The 27,417-nt window shown below is 51.7% G+C and overlaps 1 protein-coding gene across 1 annotated transcript; it reads left to right on the top strand.

Moving 5' to 3' along the window:
• Positions 16,198-26,794, top strand: PEX26 (peroxisomal biogenesis factor 26). The gene is made up of 5 exons (XM_018048725.1): positions 16,198-16,713; positions 17,685-17,825; positions 18,544-18,839; positions 20,615-20,761; positions 24,286-26,794. The coding sequence occupies exons 1-5, from the start codon at positions 16,499-16,501 to the stop codon at positions 24,387-24,389; spliced, it is 903 nt and encodes a 300-aa protein (XP_017904214.1). The 5' UTR covers positions 16,198-16,498; the 3' UTR covers positions 24,390-26,794.

Consider the following 27,417-nt stretch of genomic DNA (forward strand, 5'->3'; position numbering starts at 1 on the left):
GCTTCATCTTCGGAACTGAAACTCTGTCCCCACTGACAGTGTTCTGTGACAGTGTTCTGACAGACTCCCCACCCCCCGCCCCCACCAGGACCCCGGTGGCCACCTGTCTGCATTCAGTCTGTCTGAATGTGACCATTTCAGCTCCTCACATAAGTGGAGTCACACGGTGTCTGCCCTTTGTCACTGGCTCATTTCACTGAGCACAATGTCCCCAAAGTCCATCCACGCTGTAGCCTGCCTCACAATTTCCTTTCCTTTCCTTTTAAGGAAATAGCATTCCTTTGAATATGCTCTTATCTCTCTGAAACTTTCAATCATGATCCATAACGCAATATTGCTTCTGTTTTATGTTATGGTTGTTGGTGTTTTTTGTTTTTTTTTTTTTCACGATGTATCATGTGGAATCTTAGTTGCCTGATCAAGGATTGAAGCCATACCGTCTGCGCTGAAAGGTAAAGTCTTAACCACTGGACCACCAGGGAAATCCCCATGGTCCGTAATAAAAAGTTTATTTGGTGTCATGACCTAGTGCACATGTGTGTATTATGTTACTGAAATGTTATATTTTTAGCATGTATCATTTATAATAATACACAGACTAATAAACATTTTTACCCCCAACCTACCCTTCCTATGTGTGAAATACTGATATTTTGTTTCTATTCTGTTTCTTAAATATAAAGATTCTAGTCACAATGCTCCAAGTCAGTCTCGTGACACACTAACCGGCTGTGATCCCAGGTCTGTGAACGGTTGGTCTGTCTGATGCTGATGCCAGCAAGGCTCCGTGGAGAGAGCACTAGGAGCTCAGTGCCAGAGCCGCCAACGCCGGAGGCCAGGCAGAAACCAGCTTCACCCATTTGTCTTCGTGATTGGCCTTTATTTCCGGCACAATCTCTCCAGCAAAGGTCCCAACTATTAGTTTATTTCTGGTGTAAATAGGGTAATTCATGAATTTGCTGCTTTTCTTCCAGTGGTTGCCAGCTGGCATGGGTTTTTGCTCTGGTTTATTCACAGCCAGTGGCCATTCCACTCCACTTTTCTATCCACTGGGAGGGGGTGGTGGTGGAGTAAACTGCCCCTCTTCACACCCCACCCCGCCCATCTGATCTGGGAATCGGGAAGGCGGGACTTTGGCAGCAGGTGAGCTTCCAGAGGCGCAGCTGTTGCACAGCTGCAGGAAGAGTCCCCTGAGGAAGCATCTCCAGGGGAGACAGGGGTCAGCCTGCAGGATGGACGCTGGGGACTGCCTGCCAAGACAAGAGAGGAGGGTCCGAGAGCAACGGACATCAAAGGTCAGGCCTTCCATGGTATATTTGGGTAGGACTGCGGCAGCTGGCTATGGCGATGCTCAGAGAAGGCCCCCAGGTTCGACTCCAGTCTTCCCACCATTCCTGTTCTACGCCAGGAGAGCTTCACCCCTCCCACCTTATTAATTAGCTAATCTCTCTTGAGTTCACAAAGGATGAGATCAGAAATATCTCCATAGCAGTGGAAACGTCAATGGGATGGGAGAAAAATCAGAGGGAAGTTCATGTATTCCTGAGGTTCACTGAGCACCGCTGTGTGCCGTTAGCTATGAAGATGCCGTGTGAACGAGTTGCCTCTGAGCGTGCCCTGAGGATGTGCGGTGGGGGCGGGTGGGGGGCGGTGTGACCAGACCAAGGACTGGAAGTTGAGGACATGGACTCTGCAAAGGTCTGGCAGTGGGAAAGAGCTGGGCTCTTTCACTTTTCAGGAAGTGGAACTGAGGTTGTCCATGTCAGAAGTATAGGACCAGTCAAGGGTTTGATGATCTTGGGCGATTGGGCCAGTGAGAGTCCCAGAGAAACTAAGACGCCTCAGGACTTAGGCTGAACCGTAGAGCACCAAAAAATATCTACAAAACACTCTGAGCTGGAGAGTCAACTAGATAAGAACTTGGGACTTTTATAACATGACTATATATGGTGCCTTATTTGTTCAAGGTTCTATTACATCAGTGATTCCATTTCCTCTGTAACCTAGTGAGGTCTGCCCAGTGGGCATTCACTTATCCTAATTCCTCTCTCCCACCCTACTCCCTTTCCTTGATAAAGGAGCTGAAGATCAGAGGGTGAGTGACTTGTCCTACACCAACCAGAGAAAGAATCTGAACACCCTGACCCAGACTGGGGCTCTGTCCACGACCTTGAGTCACCTCTCCAGTCCAGACTCTCCTCTTGCCAGGCTTCTGAATGCTGGCCCTGTGGGATGACCTGTAGATGACCCCACCCTGGGATGGGGTTGGAAGAAAGGACACCTGGGCTTCGTGTGAGGGTCCTCAGAGGCCTCTGGATGCCACACAGTGTGACTGCCAGGCACCGAGAGCTTGGTCCTCCCCCATCCGTCCCCTGCCCTCCCCGGGATCACTGGCTCTGTCCCTCTGGGAGGGGCCCTCAGACATGGAGTGTGTGGTGCAGAAGCTTTGGTGTCGATGTTTACAGTTTGAATTTTGACTCTGGCACTTGCTATCTGGCAACCTCAGGCAAGTTTCTTAAACTTTCTGAGCCTCAGTTAAATGGGACACCAATAAGCAACCAGCATGATGGCTGGTGTGGTTAAGCTTGGGTCATAGTCTGGCCTCAGAAAGGGGAGAAGGAGTTCACAGCCTCTGCCATTTCATCTGTGGGTCCTCCCTGCCCTCTCTCTGCTGAAGGCCCTGCAGAGGTTACCCCTGAACCCAGGGCAGCCAGAACACTGTGGCCCTTGTTCTAGGATCTTGGGGGCTTGCGGTATGCCTCAGGGCATCCTGTCCCAGTGACTCACCTCCTTCAGAGGGAGCTGTCCCAGCCTCCTCAGACTGGCCAACTGACCGCACAGACCAAAAATAGCCCCAATGAATGGAACTTGGATCCCAGGAAGCCCACAGCCAGCCCTGAGGGTGGAATTCCAGGGCAGGAAGGGCTTCCCAAGTTCTCGAAATCACCCCTAACCCTGACCCCACACAGACACTCCTGCTGTGAAAGTCCATGAAAACCTTGAGCACATCAAGAAAGCACTTGTGTGGAAGCTCACTTCCCTGACCACCCCCCACCCTGCGTGCAAGAGCTTTCCAGGGCAGGACTGGCCCGAGTCACCCCTCTCCCTCCAAACGCTGATCTTCTCAACCTCTGTGCTTTGCTTTCACAAATCTTATTTCTCAAACAGGGTTTATTTCTCGCCCCTAGACCGTCTCTGAGGTTTTGTAGCCCCTCCTTTGTTCAGGGGGATCTGGGGTGGACACAGACAAGCCCCAACGGACATGATTTGGTGCGGTGCCAGCCGTCAACATTCTCCTCACCCAGGAGAAGGGAAAAGGAAGGCCAACATCCATAGACACGGGTGCCCTCTTTTTGATAATCTGGAAAGTCACTAGCATTTTCTCAGCCAAACAGGTCCGGAAGGGGAGCCCCAGGGTAGGGAGTGGCAAGATGTGGGGATGACGACTGGGTGGGGTGGGAAGGCAGAGGGAACCCTGAGAGTGTGGGTGAAGTCAAGTTTCCAGGAGGTGAAGTGTTAGTTGGCCTAGAAAACCGAGATCCTGCCTTACTTCTTTTTCAAAAATACTTATTTGGCTGTGCCAGGTCTTAGTGGCGGCATGTGGTATCTTATCTGGTTCCCTGACCAGAGATCGAACCCAGGCCCCCTGCACTGGGGGCAGAGTCCCAGCCACGGACCGCCAGGAAGTCCTCTTCCTTAGTTCTTTACTTGACCTCACTCATTAGGCCAATGGACCATGGCCACTAATTCATTTGACAAACACGACCACCTCATTGGCTTCGGAGTTGGAAGTACAGAAAGGAGAAAACCAACCGGGCTCTCTACCCTGGAGTTAATTGTTTCTGTGGGGGACTCACAGAAGTGAACAGATGGCTTGTCAGTCTGATACAGTACAGGCAAGTCAGACCGATACAACAGAGGCAAGTTTGCTGAATCTACACGAGGCTAGGGTTGGGGAGGCAGAGGGATTCAGGAAAATCTTCCCCGAGGAGGTGACAACTGTGCTGAACCCCAGGGGTGAGCCTGTCCAGGAAAAAGAAAGGGCCCACAAGAAGAGGGAATAGCTGCTCAAGGCCCAGGTTGGTGAGAGCAGGGTTGGTCAGGAAGCCGTCTTGGAGCTGGGTGTGAGAGCTGAGGCCGAGGAGGTGGGCGGGTAAGGGGGGGGGGCGCCCTACAGGTGGTGGCAGGCTGCTTCCGGCAGAGGGGATGGACCCACCTGGCAGTCAGGAGTCTCCAGCGAGGTCCTTGTGTCCAGCGACCAAAGCCCCCATCATTGCTGCACCCGGTCCCAGAGCTCTGGTTCAGAGGCAGCTGGGCCATCGTGCGGCAGAGGGCAGAGCTTCTCCACTCAGACAGCTTGGACGCAGAGGTCCTCAACCTTTCTGTCACCGAGCACTGGTTTCCTGGAAGACAATTTTTCCCTGGACGGAGTGGAGGTGGGGGGCGGGGGGAAAGGTTTCAGTGCATTACATGTGTTGTGTGCTTTATTTCTACTATTATTACATAAGCTTCACCTCAGATCATCAGGCATTAGGTTCCAGAGGTTGGGGTCCGCTGGAGAAGGTCAAGGCTTCTTACCATATACTGAGACCACCACACTGAAGTCAGGATTTTTTCACTGTTCTTGACAGTTGGCATCTTCTGGGCGGGGCAGGGCCTGCAGGTTGGCTCAACCTGGATGCAGGTTGCACTCAGGGCAGGAAGTAGGGGGCAGCCCTGATCCAAGCGCAATAACCATGTGGCTGGGAGGCAGGGGACAGGCTGGAGGAGATGTGGCTGGGATCCAGGCTCACGGTGGACCTGCCGGGTCTCCCACGTCCCAGCAGGTGAGCAACCTCTGTGTGACCGCTTCGTCCTATCTCTGAGAATAAAATGACCCGATATTCCTCCCTAGGGAAGCCGCTGCCCCTGATCGGACAGGCGCCCTGCTGCTTGCTACCACGGGCTGGCTGGGACTCCCTGCCACGTGCTTTGAGTGCATTCCGACCTACCAGGGTTCCCTCAGACTCCAGTAGAAAGGGAACGGTTGGGATGAGTCTCCTCTGAGGTGCTCACTGTAGGTGTACAGCTTGTCCTGCTTTCTAGAAACTGGTGGTTGGGCCGACTGACTGTCTTGGGGGCAGGGTCTTCATGAGCCCCCTGGGGCAGAGTGTGGCTCGCAGCCAGCTGCCGTCCTGAGGCCCATAGACCTGCAACGCTGCACCAGGTCCATAAGGAGGAGGGCAGTCCCGGCTTCTGGGACCACAGCAGACCCCCAAACCCCGCTCCCCACCCTCGTGCTCTCCTCCCTTCTCCTGCCTCTCCCTGGCCGCCTCTTTCAGCCCCTCTTCCATCCTCCACCCCACCTCTCTCACACCCTCCACACCCTTTTCTCTGCTTTCTCTGCAGCCACTCACGGGCTGTGGTGCTAGAGGCGCAAGAAGCCCCTAAGCACTGTGTATCGTCTGGTGACTTTCCCACGCTCTCTCCCTCGGAACTTGGAAAAGCCCCTCTGCTGGGCACGGCCCTGAGGGCACTGTCCCCCTGCGGTTTGTGTCATTCGATGGGGGTGCCTTTCAGGTGTAAAGAGTGCTCTCGGGAGTCACCTCAGTTTCAACGTGGGACTCAAAAGCCTTCAAAGCAAAGAGCCTTTTAGGGGACGATGCTGGTCCCTGGAGGAGACCATGTCCTGGACTGGACTCTGAAGCTGACACGGGAGGAAAACGGGCAGGGAACAACCTTTGGAAGAATGACACAGCCACAGGACACGACATAAATGGGCAGAACCAACGAGGCCCAAGATGGTGGGTGAGACTTCCACGAGACCTTGAGCCTCAGAGTAAGCTCGTCTTAATACATCAGCAAGAGGCGCCATGACAGTTCCAAGACCAACCATAAAAAGTCAGTAAGTGGGCCCCTGGCCCAATTCCTAGAAATCCCCACCCCTTGCCCAAAATAGCTGGAATACCCCTCCCACCATTAGCATACGAAATTACCCAGCCCTAGGAAACCTATGTACCCGGGTGCTGCTCTTGCTTTCTGAGATGGCCCACACACTGTGGAGCGTGTTTCTCTCTAAATAATCCACTTCTTACCTAGCAGCTTGTCTCTTACTAAATTCTTTCCGCAATGAGACATCAAGAACCTGAGCTTCCCTAAGTCACGAGACCAGGTGCAAATGGGACCAGGTGCAAACTCAGTTAAAAGATCCTGAGTTCAAGTCCCCCGTAACTGTGGGTTACACAGTTTCAAACCTCGTGGATAGAGTCCACATCACTGAGCTCCAGAACCTTCGGACATGGAGACCGGAAGTCTCCTTCCCTACAACCTCACCATCTACTACCCCCACACGACCACACCTGTGGCAGGCTGATGACCCGAGCACATCAGTTTGCCAGCAACTGAGAGTTCTCCCATTTGCCCGCTGACCCTCAGCTCCCACCTCTGCTGGGAATCCTTCCCTGTCACCCAACTCAGGGACACCTCTCCTCGCCTCCCCAAACTCTTTTGGAAGTCTGTTCCCTCATCTGGCTCTTTACATCACATGACATCAAACCACTGCTCAAAAACAACAGCTCTGTTAGGACTGGAATGAAGTGCATGCTTCTCATCCTTAGACAGCTCTTCGGGCGTGACTCGACCTGGCCTGGTTCTTGGACTTGTTTCTTCCTGCTCTTGCCCTCACCCGGTCCCTTTCAGCCTCACCAAGTCCATCTCAAGACCCTGCACCTGCTGTTCCCTCTGCTCAGAGGACTTGACCCCCCAGACAACCAGAGCTCCCAGAACGTAAATCTACGAGACCAGAGGCTTTGCTTTTGCGGTCCTCCCCATCAGATTCCAAGTGCCTGGCACATGGCGGGTGGTGGGTGACAGTATTAGGTGTAACCCAGCAGTAAATAATACGTGGCCTGGCACCATCCCCTCGTGTGGCTGCCCTCCCCCATTGTAGCATCCGCCCAGTGTCCAGCCCAAGTCCTCCTGCGGGGTTGCTTTTAGAAATGTTTGTGGACAGAACGGGAAAGAGTCCTTTCATGCCTTTCCCACCAGGCAGGCTCGGCTGCCTCTGGGGCAGGAAAGGAGTAACCCTCGTCCTCCCGGCTCATCCTGGGCCCGGGCGGTCAGCCCAGTCCCTGGAATGTCGCTCTGGGGCAGCAGAGCTTCCTCCACTCAGATTCCTCTCCCAGCACTGCCAGCATCGCCTCCCAAGCTGAACGGACTCAGGGAAAGGGTTCTGAGCTACAGGGAGATCTGGAGGGATTTACTGAGGCCATGGCTTTGCCTGCTGTGTTTCAAGCCCAGGCAGATGATTAGGTGATGGAGTTAAATATTCCAAAGTTACCTCATCCTCCCCCTCTCTCCTTCTCTCAAGGGGGAACATTTGGTTCCTCCTCCCCAACCCAGTCCTTCTCCATATTTGGGGATCTGGAACGGGCACCAGGGGCACGGCCGTCCCCTCTCGGTGTCTGCCGGGAGCTGTAGTTTCCTCATGAGTGCCGGCCAGTGAGTGGGCTGTCCCTTCTCAGCAAGGTGCCACTCGGAGGCTTACCTTCTGGCCTCAGGTCTCTGGAGATGGTTTCTGTTGTGGTTCCATCTCCCCACCTGTAAACTCAGATAATTATCTCTTTCCCTAACTGCCAGATTGTTTGTTGGGAGGGGTAATTAGCCAGCATTCAGTAAGTGCTTTGAGCTCATGCCAGAAAGGAATGCTTTATAAATAAATATTGTTATCTTTAAAGACGAAAACACTAATTTCGATTGCCCAATTCCCTCCACAAACCAACCCTTTGCCTACACGCCAAAAAGATGCTGTTTAATTCCTTGTATGAGCCTTCCACCCACCCCGCCCTGCATCTCAATACACTTTGTCTCATCATTTCTGGTTTCATATCCCCGAGAATAAATGCTCTCGCTCTCTCTCCTCTCTGAAAGGAGCGGAGGAGATAGACAGCTGTGCCCTGCTCTGAAAGCACAGGAAAGTCGCCACAGAGGGATGGGTTGGGCCTGCTCTGAGCTCAAGACTGCTGCCTGAGCGTGATGGCGAGTCCCGTCTCTCTGCCTCTCTGGACGAGACCGACCTTTGCTCCCTCTGAAGAAGGGACAGAGGTTTCAATGCAGCAGTAAGGAGTTTTTAAAGTTTTTTTTTTTGTTTTTTTTTTTTTTTCCGGTTGTACCACTTGGATTGCAGAATCTTAGTTCCCCGACCACTGCAGAGCCCTAACCACTGGACCACCAGGGAAGTCCCCGGAAGATCTTAATAAGAACCCCTTCTCCAGACACTTGAGAGAAGACCTCTTCTGCCCAGGAGAGGGACTGATCCCATCAGGGTGGCAGTCGCTTAGAGCCAATGGCTAGAATCCTGGCCCTGGGACTTGAGGCAAGTGGCTTACCCCAGCCTTGGTTCCCTCCTCCGTGAAGAGGAGATGATACCGAGGTCGGAGTTTCGTCAAGTGCTGCCCAAGGGGAGGCTTGAGCCAGGCACGTCTGCACTAGAATCCCGCCAGGGTCTGCTGTGGACATGTGACTCCTCTGATCCTCAGGCGAATTTTCTCTAGATGGGGATAATGAGACCATGTGAGGATCTTGCACAGAGCCCGGCACAGAGCTTCTCAGTAAACACCGCCGTGACTGGTATTAGTGCCTTGCGTACGCAGAGTCCTGACTCTCAGCACACTCTCATCGCACTGTGATTACTTGTCTCACTCCTCATCACTTCATTTTGTGATAACAAAGTACCGTAAAGGTGCTTCCCAAGCTGTATAGTACTACACTTAACAGCTTAATAACGAGGAGTGATTAGAACTTAGCCTACAGAGAAGGACTCTGGACTCCTCGGAGCTCTCCTCCCAGCCTCAAGTTTCCGTGACATCAAGGAGGTACAATTGCTTTCTAGTACAAAGAAGTGCAAGCGTGTAAACTGTCAGCAGGATTATTTATTTCTTGCTTTACATATGGGTAGTAACAATGTCCTCTCGAAGAGTAACAAGGACTCCTGTAACGCACAGCACGCCAGCTCACGGGGCAGCACGGTCACATCTAACCATACATGAACACTGTGTGTGTTTATGGAGGGTGGTCATTAAATAGTTGGAAGTTTTCACTTACAGGTGGTGGGATTTCAGATGATTCTCATACTTTTTAGTCTTGTTTGAATTATTTTTACTCTGTGTATGTATCATTTTTAAAAATAACTATTTATTTGTTTTTGGCTGTACTGGGTCTTTCTTGCTGCATGGGTTTTTCTCTAGTTGTGGCAAGTGGGCACTACTCCACATGGGCTTAGTTAGCTTCCCAGATGGCTTGGTGGTAAAGAATCCGCCTGGTTGCAGGAGCCGCAGGAGATGGGGGTTCATTCCCTGGGTGCGGACGATCCCCTGGAGGAGGAAATGACAACCCACTCCAGCATTCTTGCCAAGATAATCCCTTGGACAGGGGAGCCAGTTGGGCTACAGTCCATGTGTTACAGAGAAAAAGCCAAATTTGACTCCATGTTGGAAACTGTTCCTTTGACTTGCTTTTTGTTGCTTTTGTTATTATAATCATACTTAATAGCTTGCCTCAGAGGACCATGCCTCTCTGCTTGATTGTAAACTAAAGTACCTTTGTTCAGCTCAAAGAGAGATAGTTTGTCCCTGCCCACCTGTGAATAGAAGAGATGAACCCCCTTTTCCAAAGGCTGACCCTTCCCTTGGAGACGTTTAGCAAGACTGAATACCATTTCTCTCTACGCTCCCACCGCCTCTCCCTCTCTATGCTGCCTTCTAACTCTAGCTCCTCATTGTTTCTTTCCCTCTGACACTACAAAAGAACTTGGCAACCAGATCCTGACAAGATGGCTATTTTGAGGCACTACCCCACCATCTTCTTGGTCAGCTGGCTTTCCAACTAAAGTCCTTTCCTTGCCTCAACACCTTGTCTCTCAGATTCATTGGCCTGTCATGTGGCAAGCACAGTGAGCTTGGACTCAGTAACACGTGGGGTTACAAAGAGTTGGACATGCTCGGGTGACTCCACAGCCTGTTGGATCATCTCAGATCAGGGATGGAACCCACGTCTCCTGCATTAGCAGGAAGATTCTTTACCACTGAGCCACCTGGGAGGCCCCCTGTGTGTGCATCATTTTATCAAAAGCAGTTAAAAGAACAGATATAGAACAATCAGATTGAGTTCAGTTCAGTTCAATCACTCATTTGTATCTTTGAGCTCAGGTGGCTCTTTGCCACCCCATGGTGGAACGCCAGGTTTCCCTGTCCATGACCAGCTCCCAGAGCTTGCTCAAACTCATGTCCATTGATTCAGTGATGCCATCCAGCCATCTCATCCTCTGTTGTCCCCTTCTCCTCCTGCCTTCAATCCTTCCCAACATCAGGGTCTTTTCTAATGAGTCAGCTCTTCCCATCACATGGCCAATGTATTGGAGTTTCAGCTTCAGCATCAGTTCTTCCAATGAATATTCAGGACTGATTTCCTTTAGGATTGACCAGTTTGATCTTCTTGTTGTCCAAGGGACTCTCAAGAGTCTTATCCAACAGTTCAAAAGCATCAGTACTTCAGCACTCAGCTTTATAGTCCAACTCTCACATCCATACATGACTACTGGAAAAATCAAAGCTTTGACTAGACAGACCTTTGTTGGCAAAGTAATGTCTCTCCTTTTTAATATGCTCTCTAGCTTGGTCATAACTTTTCTTCCAAGAAACAAGCGACTTTTAATTTCATGGCTGCAGTCACCATCTGCAGTGATTTTGGAGCCCCAAAAATAGAAGAATAATTAAGCCGATGCAAAGGGCAACTGTAGTTCCTCTTGTTTATTTTCTAGTTATTACTTTTAGGCCCTAGACCCATGGGACAATGTTGGGCAAATGTTTGTTTTACTTGCTGCGGTTGGCTGAGTAAGAAACCCAATTTTAGGACTGACTGAGGTTGCCAGAGCTTGGAAGGCTGTCCTGCGCTTCTATGAACTTCTCACCTTCCCTCTCCATTCTACTGCCCTCACCTGGGCCAGGTGTGAAACGATGATTTCTGGAAATCCTCCCACCGATCTTCCTCCTCCCCCACTACCCATATACCTGAATCAGGACTTGCTGACCTCAAGTTTCATTTAAGGAAATAACTTCCCAAAATAACTTGGGACGTACAGATTCTGTCAGTGGTTCCTAAGCTTTTAAATACAAGACACCACTTTTAAAAACTGTTTTTATTTAATTTTGGGCTGCCCTGGGTCTTTGTTGCTTTGCAAGGGCTTTCTTTAGCTGTGGAGAACATGGACTGCTCTTTGTTGTGGGTTCGCCATCCAGTGGTTTCTGTTGTTGCAAAGCACGGGCTCTGGGCGAGTGGGCTTCAGCAGCTGCGGCTCATGGGCTTAATTGCTCCGTGGCACGTGGGATCTTCCCAGACCCGGGATTGAACCTGTGTCCTCTGTATTGGCAGGCAGATGCTTATCCACTGCACCACCTGGAAAGTCCCCAAAGACTACTTTAATTGCCCCTGCATCAATCCTGTTTTGGAATATTTCTCTAGTAAATAAAATCTATTGACTGGTAACAATTGTAGCATTATCTCAGATAAACGCACAACTTCCTAGAATATCAAACTATGTTAAGAGCCCTTCCATCAGTTTTCCCCTCCCAGGGATGGCCCGCTACAGGAAACCATAGGTTTCTGGGAACCAGAGCTGTTCTGGGAGGGGAGGAAGGGAGCCCTGGGACAGGGGTGGCTGTTCTTAGCCAGGAGCTGGGCATGAACAGCAGCTCTGGATGCTGCGACCTACCCCAAAGCTTGGGAATAGCTGGGCTGGTAAGGAAACATTTTAAGGCAGGGCGAGGTCCTTCCTCTCTGGCATGGAATGGGTCAGGGGTTCTGTGGCCTTCAGCTGGGGGATAGTGGCTGTCGCTTCCCCTCCCCAGCCTCAGTTCAGCTCCAGTATAAGACCCTGTTCAACCCTGAAATTCTATCACTTGGGGTGACTGAGTTTATTGGATTATTTCCTAGGAAACAAAGAAGAAAGCACAGACAAGAAGGCAGGTGGGGGTCCCAGGATCTGGAAATACCACGTGTCTCTCTTTTCTCGGGGGCTGCGTTGGGACATGATCTCCTCGGCTTCCAACCTTTCACACAGTGTTCACCGGTGGGCATACCTGGAAGTCAAGATCAAATGATGCAGAACAGCTCAGGGCAGGTGGGTCCCTTGGAGTAGCCCACACCTAGCACTTTGCACCACGCCAGATGCCCAGGGATCCTGAGATGGGGGGTCCTGTCCTGTCCTCAGGAAGGGCATGGTTGACTAGGGGAATGACACAAAGAACTACAAGAAAAATGGATGTTGGGAAGGACCCACAAGAGAGGCATGAAAAGAGCAAAGCACAGTGGGGAGTTTTAAGAGAGGAGTGATCAGCTTGAATTGTGTGGAAGCAGGACAGATTCCTAAGGGCCCAACGTCTTTCCACCTGAGCAGGGCTGACCAGTACCCAGGGAGCATCCGTTATTCACTTCACATCACGCCTGGTCTGGCATCATGAAGATTTGCTCAGGTGCACCCTCTGGCTCCCAGGGTGGGTGGGAACATGTGGAAATTGGATGGCAGGTTGCTCAGGGCAGAGGGTGGGGGTGGTACTGGTCACCTTGAGAGCAGAGGAGGAGAAGTCACTTCTGGCCATCTGGAGAATGTCCTGGCATGGGCTCTGGTGAGAAATCTCCAGTGACTCCTCCAGCTTTGTCACTGAAACCATGAATTCTGAACTCAGACAGTTTCTGAGCTTTACTTTCCCATCTAGCATTAGGAACACTAACATATCTGTGTTGTTTTGCTCAGTTTTGTCATCAAGCTCGCACAGGATGAGTGAGAGCGCCTTGTACAGTCAGAATTATCAGCTTACAATAAAGGCTTGAGCCACACTGCCCTGTTAAAGTCCCAGCCCCACTCTGCACTCCTGTGTGACTACCTGCTGCCTTGGCCTCTTCATCTGCAATGTGGAGGTAACAGCAGGACTCTTGTCCCAGGGTTGCTGGTGATTAAGAGGAGCTGGATGTACAGTACCTGGAGCAGCCCCTGGTTCTCTGAGCCACTGTTACTATGTTGTAAGTGCTGCACGGGACAAGGAGGAGGACAAGGAACAGGCCTTGGACGCAGAGGCAGAGGGAGGGCTCTGCTGCGTCTACATGTAGGGGAGGAGCCGGTTCAGTTCAGTTCTGCCCTGAACTCCAAGTCCAGGCTTTAAAAAAAGGAGCCATAAAAATGCCATCTCACTGACGAAGGTCTGGAGCCCTTGACCACCCTGGAAAAACATCACCTCCGCCCTGCCAATATTTATCTCTTCGGCTTGCTTCTGGCCAAAGTCCACACCAGGCGTGATTCTACTGCCTGCAGAGCCATACCACTGACGTCCCTGTACTGAGGGTCTCTGACTGGAAGAGATAAGCCCAGAGGGGCAGCTGTGTGGATGCGGTCTCTTGTCACTAAGTATAGAGCCAGCTTGGAAAGGGCAGACAGGCTGGGCTGGCTCCAGAGGTTGGCATCTGATCTTTGTAAGGAAGAGTCAAGAGTCAGATTCCATGTCAGAAAGTTAAGATTACAGAACTCTGAGGAGGAACTGGATTCTTTCTCCTCCTTACTCACCTCCCAGTGTATCACCTCACCTTGTTTGGCCTGAACTATTCCAGTGATTTAAAGCATTCTTGGCGCTGTCATATGACCTCTTCTCATCCTCACAACCACCCCACACGGCAGGTGTTGGTGTCAATGTCCTCAAATGAGAAAACTGAAGCTCAGAGGACTCATCTGACTTTGCAGAGGTCCCCAGGATTCTAGATGGCATAGCTCATCTCCTAGACCGGAGCACTTTCTGCTACAGAAACACAGACTCATCACCTGCTCAGAGCAGATGAGCAAAGAGCAAATCGACACCCTCAGGACCCTGCTCAGGCAAGATACACTGAGCACCCTACAAGCAGAAGGGGGAGCAGCAGGTCCCAGGGCTTGGGTGGGCTGGGGGATGGATAGCGTGTGGGTTTTGTGTCTCATTTACTCTACTAGTTTTCCCGAAAGGATTCCACTAATACAAATATTGACACGACTCAGGCCTTACAGATTGAGAGAACTGCCTTGTTTCTGCTTTTATCCCGAGGGGAGGCTAGGTGGTTTACTTATTTTAAAACACACTTATTTACTTATTTATGGCTGCCCTGGGTGTTTGTTGCAGAGCACTGGGTCTAGGGTGCATAGGCTTCAGCAGTTGCAGCACGTGGGCTCAGTGGTTGTGGAGACTGGGCCACTGGGCTTAGCCGCTCCGCAGTGTATGGAATCTTCCCAGACTGGGAATTGAATCCACATCTCCTACATGGACAGGTGGATTCTTAACCACTGGGCCACCCCTGAAGTCCCGAGGTGCTTTCAAAGCTCTTGACTCATGAGCCCCAAGTCGTTAAGACATCTGTTCACTCCACTTCAGGTGGAATAAATTAGGATTGCTGTATCTTGGCTTGAGAAGTTCTGGATACATTCAGATGGAGCTAGGGAGTATCACCAAGCTGGTGTTCAGGGATCAGTTGGTGGGCATAGCAGTGCTAAAGTTATGTGATGAAAGACCACTGTGTGGCCCTGAACAAAGATCGGATGAAACGCAGAAACAGAACACAATCCTATTTTTATATTATTTTTTGCAAGCTTCCACTTCCTTAAATATCTTGACCTCATTCTGGCAGCCACAGACCTACCTGCTGGCAGGTCAGCTTCTTTTAAGGCTGTGCTGCCGTCTCCTGGAGAGGCCTGGGCATAGCAAGAGCCTTCTCCTTAGGGATTAAGAAAAAGACCTTTTTCAGGAGGCACTCCTGAGGCCAAGGCTTGACTGTGCTAGTCCCAACTCGCCCAGGCCTGATCACATCTGTTTCCTGATGTTACTACTGCTTCCCTGATTTTACAGGAATGACGTCTAAAACCAGCTCTGAGAAACAGGTTTGTTTTTTGTTTGGTTGGTTGTTTTAAGTCCAATAATTATGTTATTTCTACTGATCTTCATTATCTGCTGTGAGACCCCAGGCATAACTGATAACACATCCTGGTAACTTCAGCCTTGAACCGATCCACACCTCCCAGAAACCTGCTTGCCTCTGGATTTTGCTACGTGGGAACAAATACTGCCTGGAGATGAAGAGGGATTTAGGGCAGACACTAAGTACATGTTGGTCCCAAGGGCAGTGAACCCACCAACAGAGGCCAGTCTGAGCACAGGGCCAGGTTCTCTCTGCTCTTCTCCAGCCCCGGATTTACCATTAGAAAACAAAGTTAGGTGTCATCAGCGTTGTCACTCTCAAGTTCTCCTATTTTGTTTATTTGTCCTTAGTATTTATCACCATCTGACATACTACTTATTTTTAATTTTGCTTCCTTTCACTATATGGAAGCTCCACAGAGGCAGATATTTGTCTCCTGTGTTCACGCGGTATCTTCAGCCTTTAGAAGAAGGCCTGGCACTTACAGGGTGCTAGGTATATGCGGCGTGAGTGAAGGCCTGGCTTTATGGCCTTATATGGTTATGGCTCCATAGTCCTCATCCGCAGAGTCTGACGGATCTGATGCTTCTGCCTCAGCCTTCAGGGAGGACTTTATGTAGAGATGAGGGCCCAGGCTGGTGACCAGAGAAGGGGACGCTGGCGCGATCAGGTGCTGACTTTGCGCCTGGCCTGACTCGTGTAATCAAAGAGGAGTCGCTTCAGGAGCCCTCAGGATAGGAACTGGGAAACCTAGGGTTTAGTATAAACTTAAGAAGCCCCGAAAACCCTGAGTGAAGCACAGTAATAAACGTAACTTGTGTCTGCGTACAACCACTTAATAATTACTATTACAGCCATAACGTAAGGAATACGTGCTCTGTGCCAGGGCTTTATTGCAAACTGCATCACACACCGTACGGCTGTTTTTCACGAGATCTCTATTTGGCAAGAGGTTCGGAGTCCCACTGTGGACTGACCGTGAGCACGACGGGGGCCCGGCGGAGGCGGCACACGGACTGCCTTTACTGCCCGCCGAAGGGGCTGCATCCCGGAGACCTGGGGCGCAGGTGCCGGAGGCCCACGCCTCCACTCGTACCGGGGTCCGCGCCTTCCGTCGGCGAGCCTCCTCTCGCCGCAACAACTTCCGGGGCGCGGCCTGCCGGGGCTTGTAGTCCGAAGTCCCTCGCCTGCCCGGGAGGACGACAGCTCCAGGAGCGGAACTACACCTCCCAGAATGCCCTGCGCCTCCGGGCGCCGAGCGTCGGCCGGGCCTGCGCGCGCTGGCAAGATGTCGGCCCCTGTGCCCCCGACCCCGCGGCGGCGGCTCTGCACCTGAGGAGACCACGGGCGGCCATACTGCAGCCGGGGTCCCAGTCCTTGTCGTGGGACCGGCTGCCCAGGGACTCAGTGCTGCACAAATCCGAGGGCGCCAGGCTTTCCCGCGCCAGAGCAGCCTGTGAGGACCACCCTTCCTCCTCCCCAGACTGCACCGCACCCCCCGCGCCCCTAGAGGGCTGCGTCCTGGCGCGCACTCATGAAGAGTGACCCCGCGACCTCCGCAGCCCCGCTGAGGGCGCTCGGGGGCGCCCTGCGGAGCAGCGAGCCGGTGCGTGCCGTCCCGGCCCCTTCGGCGGCCGCGCTTCTGCTGGAGGAGGCGGCCGACCTCCTGGTGGTGCACCTGGACTTCGGCGCGGCGCTGCGCACCTGCGAACGCGCCTGGCAGGGCCTGGCGGAGGAGCCGGCGGGCGCGTATGTCAGGGGCTCTGTTCGCCTCCGGGGACAGTGGGAGACCTCCAGACGCCAGCACTCCTGCAGTCTGGTTGCTTGTGTGATCCTTATTCCTTGTTTTCCTCGCGATGCTTTTCCGCGAGGCAGGGACTCACCTTGTGCTGGTTCTCCGGGGAGGAAACCGTCGGGACGTGAACGGGGTTTAGTGGGACCCCACGATCAATTCTTTCTCCCTATACCAGGGTAGAGTGGTCTAATGGGAAGATAGAATTGATGTGTTAAATTACTGCAGTAAGCTGGTGGCAGACGTCCTCTCCTTGCACCCCTCCCCGAAGTAGTCCCCCTCACTCCTCGGGTTGGGGTTCAGAGCAGGAGTCGTGTTCCGGTCCTCTTGTAGGACTGGATCAAAGAATTGAAATCTTGGTCCTGCGTTGCTCATTGGATTAGGTCACACTAGGGAGGGCGTGGGTAGACTGGTCAAAGCTGGCCCCAGAGAAGGATGAACTGGGGAGCCTTCGCTGAGTGTTTGGGGGTCGGTGAAGACTGGGTGCTAATAAGGCTGAGGGTGTGATTCTGATGCTGCGCTCTGGCGGAGACTGCTTCTGCCCTTTCTTCACTAAGCGAACTCTTCGGGCTGGTCCTCTTTCCACCCACATCTGTACTGCGGCTGTTCTTTTCCCCTTGGGAGTAAATGAACGCTTCCTGTTGGTTAACCCTGACTTTACCTGGATACAGAGACATGTGCTGGTCAGCAGCTGATTGGCCTTTAGATTTATAGAAACGTTTAGCTCCTGGGCAAAGAGCAGTTTTCTCTTGCTGGGGCTCATGAGATGGGTCATAATTGTGAGGCCTTCTTGAATACTGGGGATGGGGGGAGGTGAGAGGTAATGGTTACTGACTTGGGAGCTGGTAAAGAACAGTCCCAGGCTAAAGGTGGGAATGGCAGTGCAGGGGAACCACTTCTGAACTCAAATTGGCTTTTTTGCTGACAGCTCCTTGGAGGTGAAATGCTCTCTGTGTGTTGTGGGCATCCAGGCCCTGGCAGAAATGGATCGTTGGCGGGAAGTCCTGTCCTGGGTTCTTCAATATTACCAGGCTCCTGAGAGGCTGCCCCCCAAAGTCCTGGAACTGTGGTAGGTCCTTAGGTCCTTACTGCTTCCCCACTGAATCAGAGCAGGAGCAAGAGGGTTTTCCCCTGGGTCGGGAAGATCCCCTGGAGAAGGGATAGGCTACCCATTCCAGTATTCTTCAGCTCACCTGGTGGCTCAGACAGTAAGGAATCTGCCTGCAATGCGTGAGACCTGGGTTTGATCCCTGGGTTGGGAAGATCCCCTGGAGGAGGGCATGGCAACCCACTCCAGTGTTCTTGCTTGGAGAATCCCCATGGACAGAGGAGCATGGCGGGCTACAGTCCATGAGGTCACACAGAGTCCGACATGGCTGAGCGACTAAGCACAGCACACCCCTTCAGTTCTCATATCTCCTCTTTTTCTTTCCATACCATTTCCCTTTAAATCTAATACTTTCCCTGTCCCCCACCCCCATCCCCCTGGCACCCTCCAGACTCAAAACATATGCATGAAAAGATGAAGAAGAAGGAATTTAGGAGTGGGATAGGGAAAAGAGGAAGGGATGGGAGACATGAAGTGGGGTGCCAGAAGTGGGGGTGCCAGAGCTGAGAGTTGCTTGCTGCTTCTAAGAACTGATTCTTACCGTGTCAGTGTCCCTTAGGGAAGGACTTGAGGGCACAAAGGAGGGTCTGGGTAGGAGGAGTTTAGTGGTTATGAGAAATTAACAAACCGTGAAGCATTGACCACTCTTTTTCTGGGATTGGATTGTTTGGGGCTGCAGCATTCTTTTATACAGCAAAATGCAAGAGCCTGGAGCCATGCTGGATGGAGTCCGTGCTTGGCTTCAATACCCTGACAACCAGGGCCTTCCAGAGTATAGATCCTTAGCAGAACTTCACCTGCAGCGAGTGCTACTTCCTCTGGGCCTCCTGTCAGAGGCTGAAGAGCTGGTGGTGGGCTCTGCAGCCTTCAGCGAGAAACAGCGGCTGGACGCGCTTCAGGCCGTGAGTGCAGCGAGGCAGCAGCAGACACATGTGCACTCTGGCTCTGAGGAGACGCGGACACTAAACCAGGAAGGTGGGACATTGTCCTTCTGCAGCCCTCTGTGCAGAAGCTGAGGGCTTCCTCCTGGACGTGGGGTCCATCATGACCTTCCTGGGCCTTGGGAACAATGCTTTGTATGAGTAACTTCCAGATTGCGGGATAAGAAATCTGTTGAGGTGCTTCGAAAGCCCAGCCCCTCTGCAGTTGGCTTTGGGAGGCAGGTGGTGCAGGTCTCAGAGCCTTACTTTTGTCTCCTGAAAGTCGTCTCCTCCGTGGGCTCCTGTCAGTAGACCTGCCGCCACTGTGCTGGCCTGGCCGAGATGTTACTTCACCGTCTCCTGAAGCAGTGCCTTTCAGCTGTGGAGGGTTGTGTGGGGAGGTTCTTCCTGATGCTGAGTTGCAGTTTTCCTCCTGGTAGTTTTTAACCCCCTGATCTTTGTTTTCTCTGTTCATGACACATAGAATAGGCATACACGGAGGACTTTCAGCCCTCGGGAGACTGATCCTACCTCTGAGGTGTTTTCTTCGTGTGCTTGAGAGCAGGGACCTGCTGAGGCAGGGTCACGTCTTTGCAGGAGGTTGTTGGCTTCAGGGACGCCATGTAACTCCACCGACCCTCTGCCTGTCCAGTGCCTGGGGAGGAGGCGCTCGGATGGCGAGTCCAGGGTGTCTTCAGGGCTTGGTGGTGGCGTTCATGTTTGTGCTCAGTCCCAGATGGGATTCTTCACTGTGCCTGTGAGGTGCCCTTTGTTTTCTGCCTTTACTGATCATCAGGGATTATTGCTGTGTAACTGTGCGTATATCTTAGGCCAGAATATGAAGAATACTGTGAAGCTGTTAAACACCAGATGTACCAGGTTCCCCAGCTAAGTTGACATTTCTGTTGAAGTCCTGTCCTACAGAGCTGGTGCGGTGATGTCAGAGTCCTTTTCTACTGAGGTGGTGACTGGTGACGTCAGAGCCCTCTCCTGTGGAGCTGGTGTCTGGTGACATCAGAGTTCTCTCCTGTGGAGCAAGTGTCTGGTGACATCACAGTTCTCTCCCATGAGGCTAGTGTCTGGTGATGTCAGAGCCCTCTCCCGTGGAGCTGGTGTCTGGTGATATCAGAATCCTCTCCTACAGAGGTGGTGTCTGGTGATGTCACAGTCCTCGGATGGAGCTGGTGTCTGGTGACGTCGGAGTCTTCTCCTGTGGGACTGGTGTCTGGTGACATCAGAGCCCTCACCTGTGGAGCTGGCGTCTGGTGATGTCAGAGCCCTCTCCTCTGGAGCTGGTATCTGGTGACATCAGAGTCCTCTCCTCTGGAGCTGGTGTCTGGTGACATCAGAGTCCTCTCCTCTGGAGCTGGTGTCTGGTGACATCAGAGTCCTCTCCTCTGGAGCTGGTGTCTGGTGACATCAGAGTCCTCACCTGTGGAGCTGGTGTCTGGTGATGTCAGAGCCCTCTCCTCTGGAGCTGGTATCTGGTGACATCAGAGTCGTCTCCTCTGGAGCTGGCGTCTGGTGATGTCAGAGCCCTCTCCTCTGGAGCTGGTATCTGGTGACATCAGAGCCCTCTCCTGTGGAGCTGAAGTCTAGTGAAGTCAGAGCCCTCTCCTGTGGCGGTGGTGTCTGGTGTCGTTACAGTCCTCTTGGATGGAGCTGGTGTTCTGATATAATCAGTGCTGAAGGCATCTCTGGATGCCTGGGAGCTCCCTTCCAACCATTTTGTGGACTGCATGAGGAAACCAGTCTTGGCTCGACTTATACTCAAAGCTCAGAGTTGGGAAGCTGCTTCTTTACTGAAGTTCTACTCTGTCTCCCCACCAGGCTCCTCCTCCCACAAGTTCCTGTCTCTGCTGACATTGCTGCGCCAGCTCTGGGACTCTGCAGTCAGCCACTTCTTTTCTCTGCCCTTCAGTAAGAGCCTGCTGGCCGCCTTGCTCCTTTGCCTCCTGGTGTTGAGGTTTGATCCAGGTGAGTGAGGACACCTGCCTCCCCACCCACCTCCCAGGACAGGGCGATTGACCAGGGCTGGGCCTGGGAGCCCTCCTGGGGGTTTTGTTGCTGGACCTAAACTGGAGCCAGCCCACCTTGAAGGAGAGACCAGTCCTGGAGAAAGTCCCCTCTGCCTTGTCGACTCTGGACGTCTGGCGTGAACTCTGAGTAGAGCCTCAGGGTTTGTTTATTTTGTTTTTGGCTGTGCTGGGTCTTCGTTGCTGCACGCAGGCTTTCTCTAGTTGTGGCAAGCAGGGGCTGTTCAGCAGTTGTGGTGCCACACCCAGGCTGTGGAGCGTTCGGGCTCCAGTAGGTGCAGTGTATGGGCTTAGCTGCCTTGCAGCACGTGGGGTCTTCCCAGACCAGAGATCAGACACTAGCAGGCAGATTCTCAACCCCTGGACCACCAAGAAGTCCCCTCAGAATTAAAAAAGGAAAAAGAAAGCTTCATCATAATGTGTTAAAAAGTTACATTAAATTAAAACATATTATATTGTAGAAATACAATTACAATAGGAAAAGTATATTTTAGAGGATATGGAAAATAGAGAAAAGTATGAAGGAGAAAACAAATCACCCTTCAGTCAGCTGCTGTAATCGTTAGTCTTTTTCTGGATGTAGATGCAGTTTTGCTTGTTGTTAAATATTCTTTTTTTTCCTTCTAGTATTATTGAGATATAATTGACGTTCATCACTGTATAAGTTTAAGTTGTAGAGCATAATGATTTGACTTACATACATCATGAAATGATTCCCACAGTATGTACAGTGAACATTTATCCTCTCATGTAGATAAAAAATTTTTTTTCCTTGTGATGAGAAGCTCTTAGGACTTTCTTAACTTTGGTATGTAACATACAGCAGTGTTAATTATATTCATCATGTTGTACTTACATCCCTTATACTTATTTATCTTATAACTAAAAGGACTTTTTGACAGCCTTCTTCCAGTTCCTCATCCCCCTATAAGTATTCTTTAAAACATGGCTTTAGGGAATTTCCAGGCAATCTAGTTGTTAGGATCCCATGCTTTCACTGCTGAAGGCCTGGGTTCGATTCCTGGTCAAGGAAATAAGATTCTGTAAGCCATGAATTGTGGCCCTCCCCCCACCAAAAAAAAAAAAAAAAAATGGCTTTAAAACTTTACACGACTAAATAATATTCCAGCTTTCAGTAACTTCCATAATTGATTTTATAGTGCCCTGTTTTTGAACAGTTCAGTGATTCCTTGTTATTTCTTTGTGTAATTAATCTTTATTGCAGCGTAGTTGCTTTCCAGTGTTGTTAGCTGCTGATGCACAGCACAGTGAGTCAGCTGTGTGTGTATATACCCCCTCCCTTTGGCCCCCCTCCCATTCAGGCCGCTGGAGCGCCGAGTAGAGCTCCCCGTGCTGCACAGCGTGTCCCCGTCAGCTTTGATTTTGCACGTAGTATTGATAGTATATGTATGCCAATCCCATTCTCCCAACTCGCTCCCGCCTTCCGCCGTGGCACCCATGCATTTGTTTCCTACGTCTGTGTCTCTGTTTCTGCTTTGCAAATAAGGTCATACCACTTCTCTAGATTGCACAATATATGTGTTAATATACGACACTTGTTTTTCTCTTTCTGACTTGACTTCACTCTGTGACACCCGCTCGGTTCATCCATGTCGCTACAAATTTCGTTTGTCCCTTTTATGACTGAGTAATATTCCACTGTGTGAGTACTGCATCTTTGTCCATTCCTCTCTCAAAGGATCTCTAGGTTGCTTCCATGTCCTGGCTGTTGTAAACAGTGCTGCTGTGAACATTGGGGTACACGTGTATTTTGAATTATGTTTATTTCTGGATATATGCCCAGTAGTGGGGTTGCTGGGTCATATGCTAGCTGTATTTAGTTTTAAGGAACCTCGATACTGTTCTCTATAATGGCTGCACCAATTTGCGTTCCCACCAACAGTGTGGGAGGGCTCCCTTTTCTCCACACCCTCTTCAACATTTATTGCTTGTAGACTTTTTTTTTTTGGCCGGGGGTGGGGAGGGGGGCTCAGATGGTAAAAGCATCTATCTACAGTGCGGGAGACCCTGGTTTGATCCCTGGGTTGGAAAGATATCCTGGAGAAGGAAATGGCAGCCCAGCCCGCTCCAGTATTCTTGCCTGGAAAATCCCATGGACAGAGGAGCCTGGCAGGCTACAGTCAATGGGGTCGCAAAGAGTTGGACACGACTGAGTGACTTCACTTTCGCTTTTGATGGTGGCCATTCTGACCAGTATGAGGTGGTACCTCTGAACATTTTGATGATTTCTTGCTGTTTTCTACTGTGCTCTTTCCCGAGGGTGAATTCCTCAGACCTTGTGAGCACTGGGCCAGAGGTTAGGAGCTCACTCATGAACTTTTCTGTGTGTGGCTTTGTGTGAGTTATAACCTAACCTCTTCTCATGAATTTAGACTTAGGGTTGTATAACTTTCAAAACTGAAAGGAGAACTGGAAACCCTTCATTTCAATCCCTTCACTTTGGTTTTCTTTTTCGGTTGGGAAACCTAAGACCCAGAGAGAAGTGACTGCTCCAGGGTCACGCAGACATTCTGTCTGCTGCTCTTGCTTTATCCCCAAATCGTGCTGCGTCCCCACTTCCCTTTTCCTTGTCCACGGGCTGTTTCTGCACAGCTCAGCTTGTGCCTTTGACCCCATGGCTGGTACCGAGCAGGAGATCCCTCTGAACAGCTCCATTTGCTTGAGGAGAGAGTCACTGGTTAGCCCTTTGGAAAGCTGAGGAGTTTGTGTTCAGTCCTGTCCACCCTCTGACCTTTTACTTTATTCCAGAGACTTAGTAAAAATTAGAAAGATTTTTGTGGTTCTTAGGAGTACTTCAGTCTCAGAACCCTGGTCTTCTGAGTGGGGATGGCAAAGGGCTGTTCCAGGAGCACTCAGGACAGTCCATGCAGGTTGGTGAGAGCCCAGGGCTGGCAGCAATTAGAACCTGCCCAGGAGGACATGAAGAAGGTGGACTGGAATAGCTTTCTTAAAAGTAACATATTTCTTTTTAAGAAGGAAGAAAGTCTATTAAAAAATCAGTAATTCAAATAAAGAAAAACAAACCAAAGCCAGCTCAGCTCTCATTCAAAAGAGGCTATTTTTACTTTTATTGTTAATATAATTAACTTATGATAAAAAGAGGTACTATTGTGGCTTGGCTTCAAACTTGAAAGGTACAAAGAGGAATGTAGTGAAAAGTCTCTTCCCAAATTCATTTACATATAGGCAGCCATCATTACCAATTTTTTAGTATTAAAAAGTTAGATTAAAACAATAAATTTGGATCTTTTTCTCAGCAAACTGAAGTTTTCTCTCATCCACATAAAGAAAATACAACCCAGAGATTATATTCTGGAGAAAGGGAAGTTCTCTCCTGTTGGGAGGGGAGGAGGGGAAGGGGCAGGTGGGAGAGTTTTGGGGGGAGGAGTGGCCACGTGGCGGGCAGGAGGGGTAGGGCAGGCACTGACTGACCTCTCCCTGCAGCGTCTCCGCGCTCCCTGCCCTTCCTCTACAAGCTGGCTCAGATCTTCCAGCGGATCCGTGATGCTGTGTCTCCTCCTCTCTGCCGGCTTCCCATCCAGCACTGAGTGGTCTTCCCTGCTCGCCTCAACCCCCTGCTCCTGAAGCCTGCCGGAGGAGCAGAGTCGCTCGTCCTTGGCAGCCTGTTTCCTGCAGCTGAATGAGCCCTGCCAGCGCGGCCAGCCTAATTCCAGGGGCACCGTGTCAGGCTACCTCAACACCCTCCCCTTTGCGCCCCTCTCTGGTGGGCCTGGCAGGTGTTGTGGAGACAAGATGCACAGCCCTGCAGAGGCCCCTGCAGAGGAGGGGTTGTGGGAAGGGAGTGCTTCCTCCTTGGCATTCCTTGACACGATCCGTCTTCCTGCAGAGGCAGGGGTTGGTCTTTCAGGCCAGAGGTTCACGCAGCTGGAAATTCAGAGCAAGGTCCTGGTTGGGGGACCTTGGCCTTTCACTTGCATGGAACACAGCTCTGAAGGTGGTCCCCGGGACAGGCTCCATAGTCTAGTCTGGCTTATCACTCCCCACTCCTTGCCCAGCCCCGAGATGTGCCGTGGGCTGCCCTCTGCTCACACTGAGTGTGGCTTCCTGAGCCTCAGGTCCTCTTCTAACTGGGTAGGGGGATCTGGCAGCTGCCTCCTGGGCTAAGCTCAGTGTTCCAGCCATCAGTGGCCAAGCGGGGCTGCGTGGGGAGGTGTCTGTGCCCTCTCCCACCTGTTGCCCCCCGCCGCCCTCAAGGTGATGGAGCGTGCTCTGCCTCGCTGTTTCCTTCAGCTTTGCTGCATCCCTGGCACGCCCTGTTGCTGGCTCCCCCCTTTCTGTGTCCTGTTCCAGTTATGTTCTGCTGTTCGTATAACACACAAGTGTTTCTGCTCCTCTGTCCTTGGAAAATAGGCCAGCCTCCAAAGCTGATGCACTGAAAATGGAGCGGATAATCAGGGGAGCTGGAAGGATGTGTGGAGGGGGCTGGGCAGAGGGGAGGCTTGGGAGGCAGTGAACGATGTTATTCCTCGTCTGGGGGCGGGAGACAGTAGGGCCCTGCGATTGTGCAGCTGAAATGTTGCAGTGCTTTCTCTCAGTGGCTGCAAGAATCCTCCCTGTCTCTGTGCGGGGACGTGGAGGCCATTGCTGTGGGGCTGAGGGGTGGAGGCACCTAGCAGGCCAGGAAAACCAGGGGCTTATCAGCTTCGCATTAAGACCCTCAGGAGCTCCAGGTCAGGGGCATCGCTTTCATAAAATGATGGAGTGAGTAAACTTCAGGCCCTGGGAGGTTAAGTCCTAGGGTGTCGTAAAACATGCTGAGAGAAAGGAAGCCGATCAGACTTGGGGATTTCTCCTTTACAGTGATTTTTAAAACCTGGTCCTGTTCGTGCCACAGATGGAACTCTTTAGCGGCTTCCCCTGGCCTGAGGGTAAAACCCCAGTTCTTACGGAGTGTAGGGACCGTGGGCACTGGTTTTGGCCAACATCCCCACCTCACGTGTGGCCTGACCAGCCGCTGGCCTCCAGGATTTCTGAGCACCTCTGCCTTCTGTGCTTGCTGATCCTCTGGAGGCCCAGCTCCCCTCTTGCCTGGTGGGTTGCCCCTGGGAATCTTCTCCTGGCCCGTTGCATATGCTTTCTGCAGTGGTGGCCCCATGCCTTGCGACTGTGGGATTCTGGGGCCTCTGAAGCTGGGGTGTGTGACTGCAATGTTGAAGTGCGGGGAGGCTGCCCTCCCACCCGTTGGGGTGTGGCTGTTGGGCAGTGATTTAACTTCATTTCTAAGGTGATTCTCTCACAGGAATTTCTGGGTGAGTTGGATGAGTAAATGAGCTTCCAGGGCAGTGTTAGCAGCTTCCTGCTCCGGGTAGGAGCCCCATGAGAGGTGGCTGTGTCCTCACTGCCCGGCTGAGGGCCGGGGGTTAGAAGGTGTTCAGAGGCATGTCAGAGAATGAGTGGATGTAACTGACGTGACAGCAGCTTCTGCTTCGGTGTGGGGGAGGGCGGTTGTGTTGTGGAAACCCTGACATCTGTCGCCCCAAAGCCTGTGTGACCCTGCTCCAGGCCTCGAGCATCTTGGCTTCCTGTTCGCCTGGTGCTCTGCAGTCTTGTCTGGCATCCAGCCCTAGCTGCCCTCCTCATCTGGCAAGGAGCTGGACCCACTGCTCGAGTGGCTGGGCCTTATCTGGGAATGCAGCTGCTGCTCTGGCCGGCCTCAGCACAGAGCCTGATGACATCTGAAGCGAAGGGCGGGCCACCTGGTCACTCCAGCACCGGTGCTGACCAGGGAGGTCCCCACTAGCTTCAGCCGCCTTTCAACCCTTGAAGTGTGGCTGGGCCAAATCAAGATGTTGTGTAAATATGAAATATACACTGATTGCAAACACATAGAGCTAAAAAGAATGGAGACGATAATTTTTATATTGATGGCATATTGAAATGATAATCTGCATATATTGGACTAAATAAAATCTGTTACTACCTGTTTTTTCCACTTTTTTTGTGGGGCTCCCAGAATGTTTCAGCTTGCACAGAGAGCTCGCGTCGTGTTTCTGTGGGCCTGCGCTCAAAGCACCCAGTACGCAAGGGTCCGGAGAAGTGGCCATGAGGTGGGCCTGCTGGTGTGTGGTCTAGAAAGACTCCCCCATTGCAGCCCCTTCTTTGTTAAGGAAATGGAGACCCCAGGGTGAAGTGACTCCCAGGCTACAGCTTGCCCAAGACAGGAGCCCCTCCACAATCCACATCCCTCACTGCTCACGGTGCCCCTCATGTACCCAAAAACCAGCCACTGGAGCTTGCCATCCTCACGTGTGCCACCCCAGCCCCAGCAAGTGGGTTGCTTCCACTGGTTCTGAGATACAGCTGGGTTCTCGGGGCTGAGAGGCAACTGGGGAGATGGTGAGGTAAGGAGCAGCTGGGCTGCGTGGGCCGTCACGGGTGGGGTGGGCAGTAGGGGGAGGACACGGTGCTACCTCTAGAGGGGCTGAGGGCGTATTTCATGGCTTTGTGCAGGTGATACCATGGATATGTTTGCTCACGTGTTCATGGTCTTAAAAACGATGTTTTATGTGTCAAACTGAGAAGGCACAGAGGGTGTCTGTGGAAAAGTGTCTTTAC

Source organism: Capra hircus, chromosome 5, assembly GCF_001704415.2.
Source record: "Capra hircus breed San Clemente chromosome 5, ASM170441v1, whole genome shotgun sequence".
Classification (NCBI taxonomy): domain Eukaryota; kingdom Metazoa; phylum Chordata; class Mammalia; order Artiodactyla; family Bovidae; genus Capra; species Capra hircus.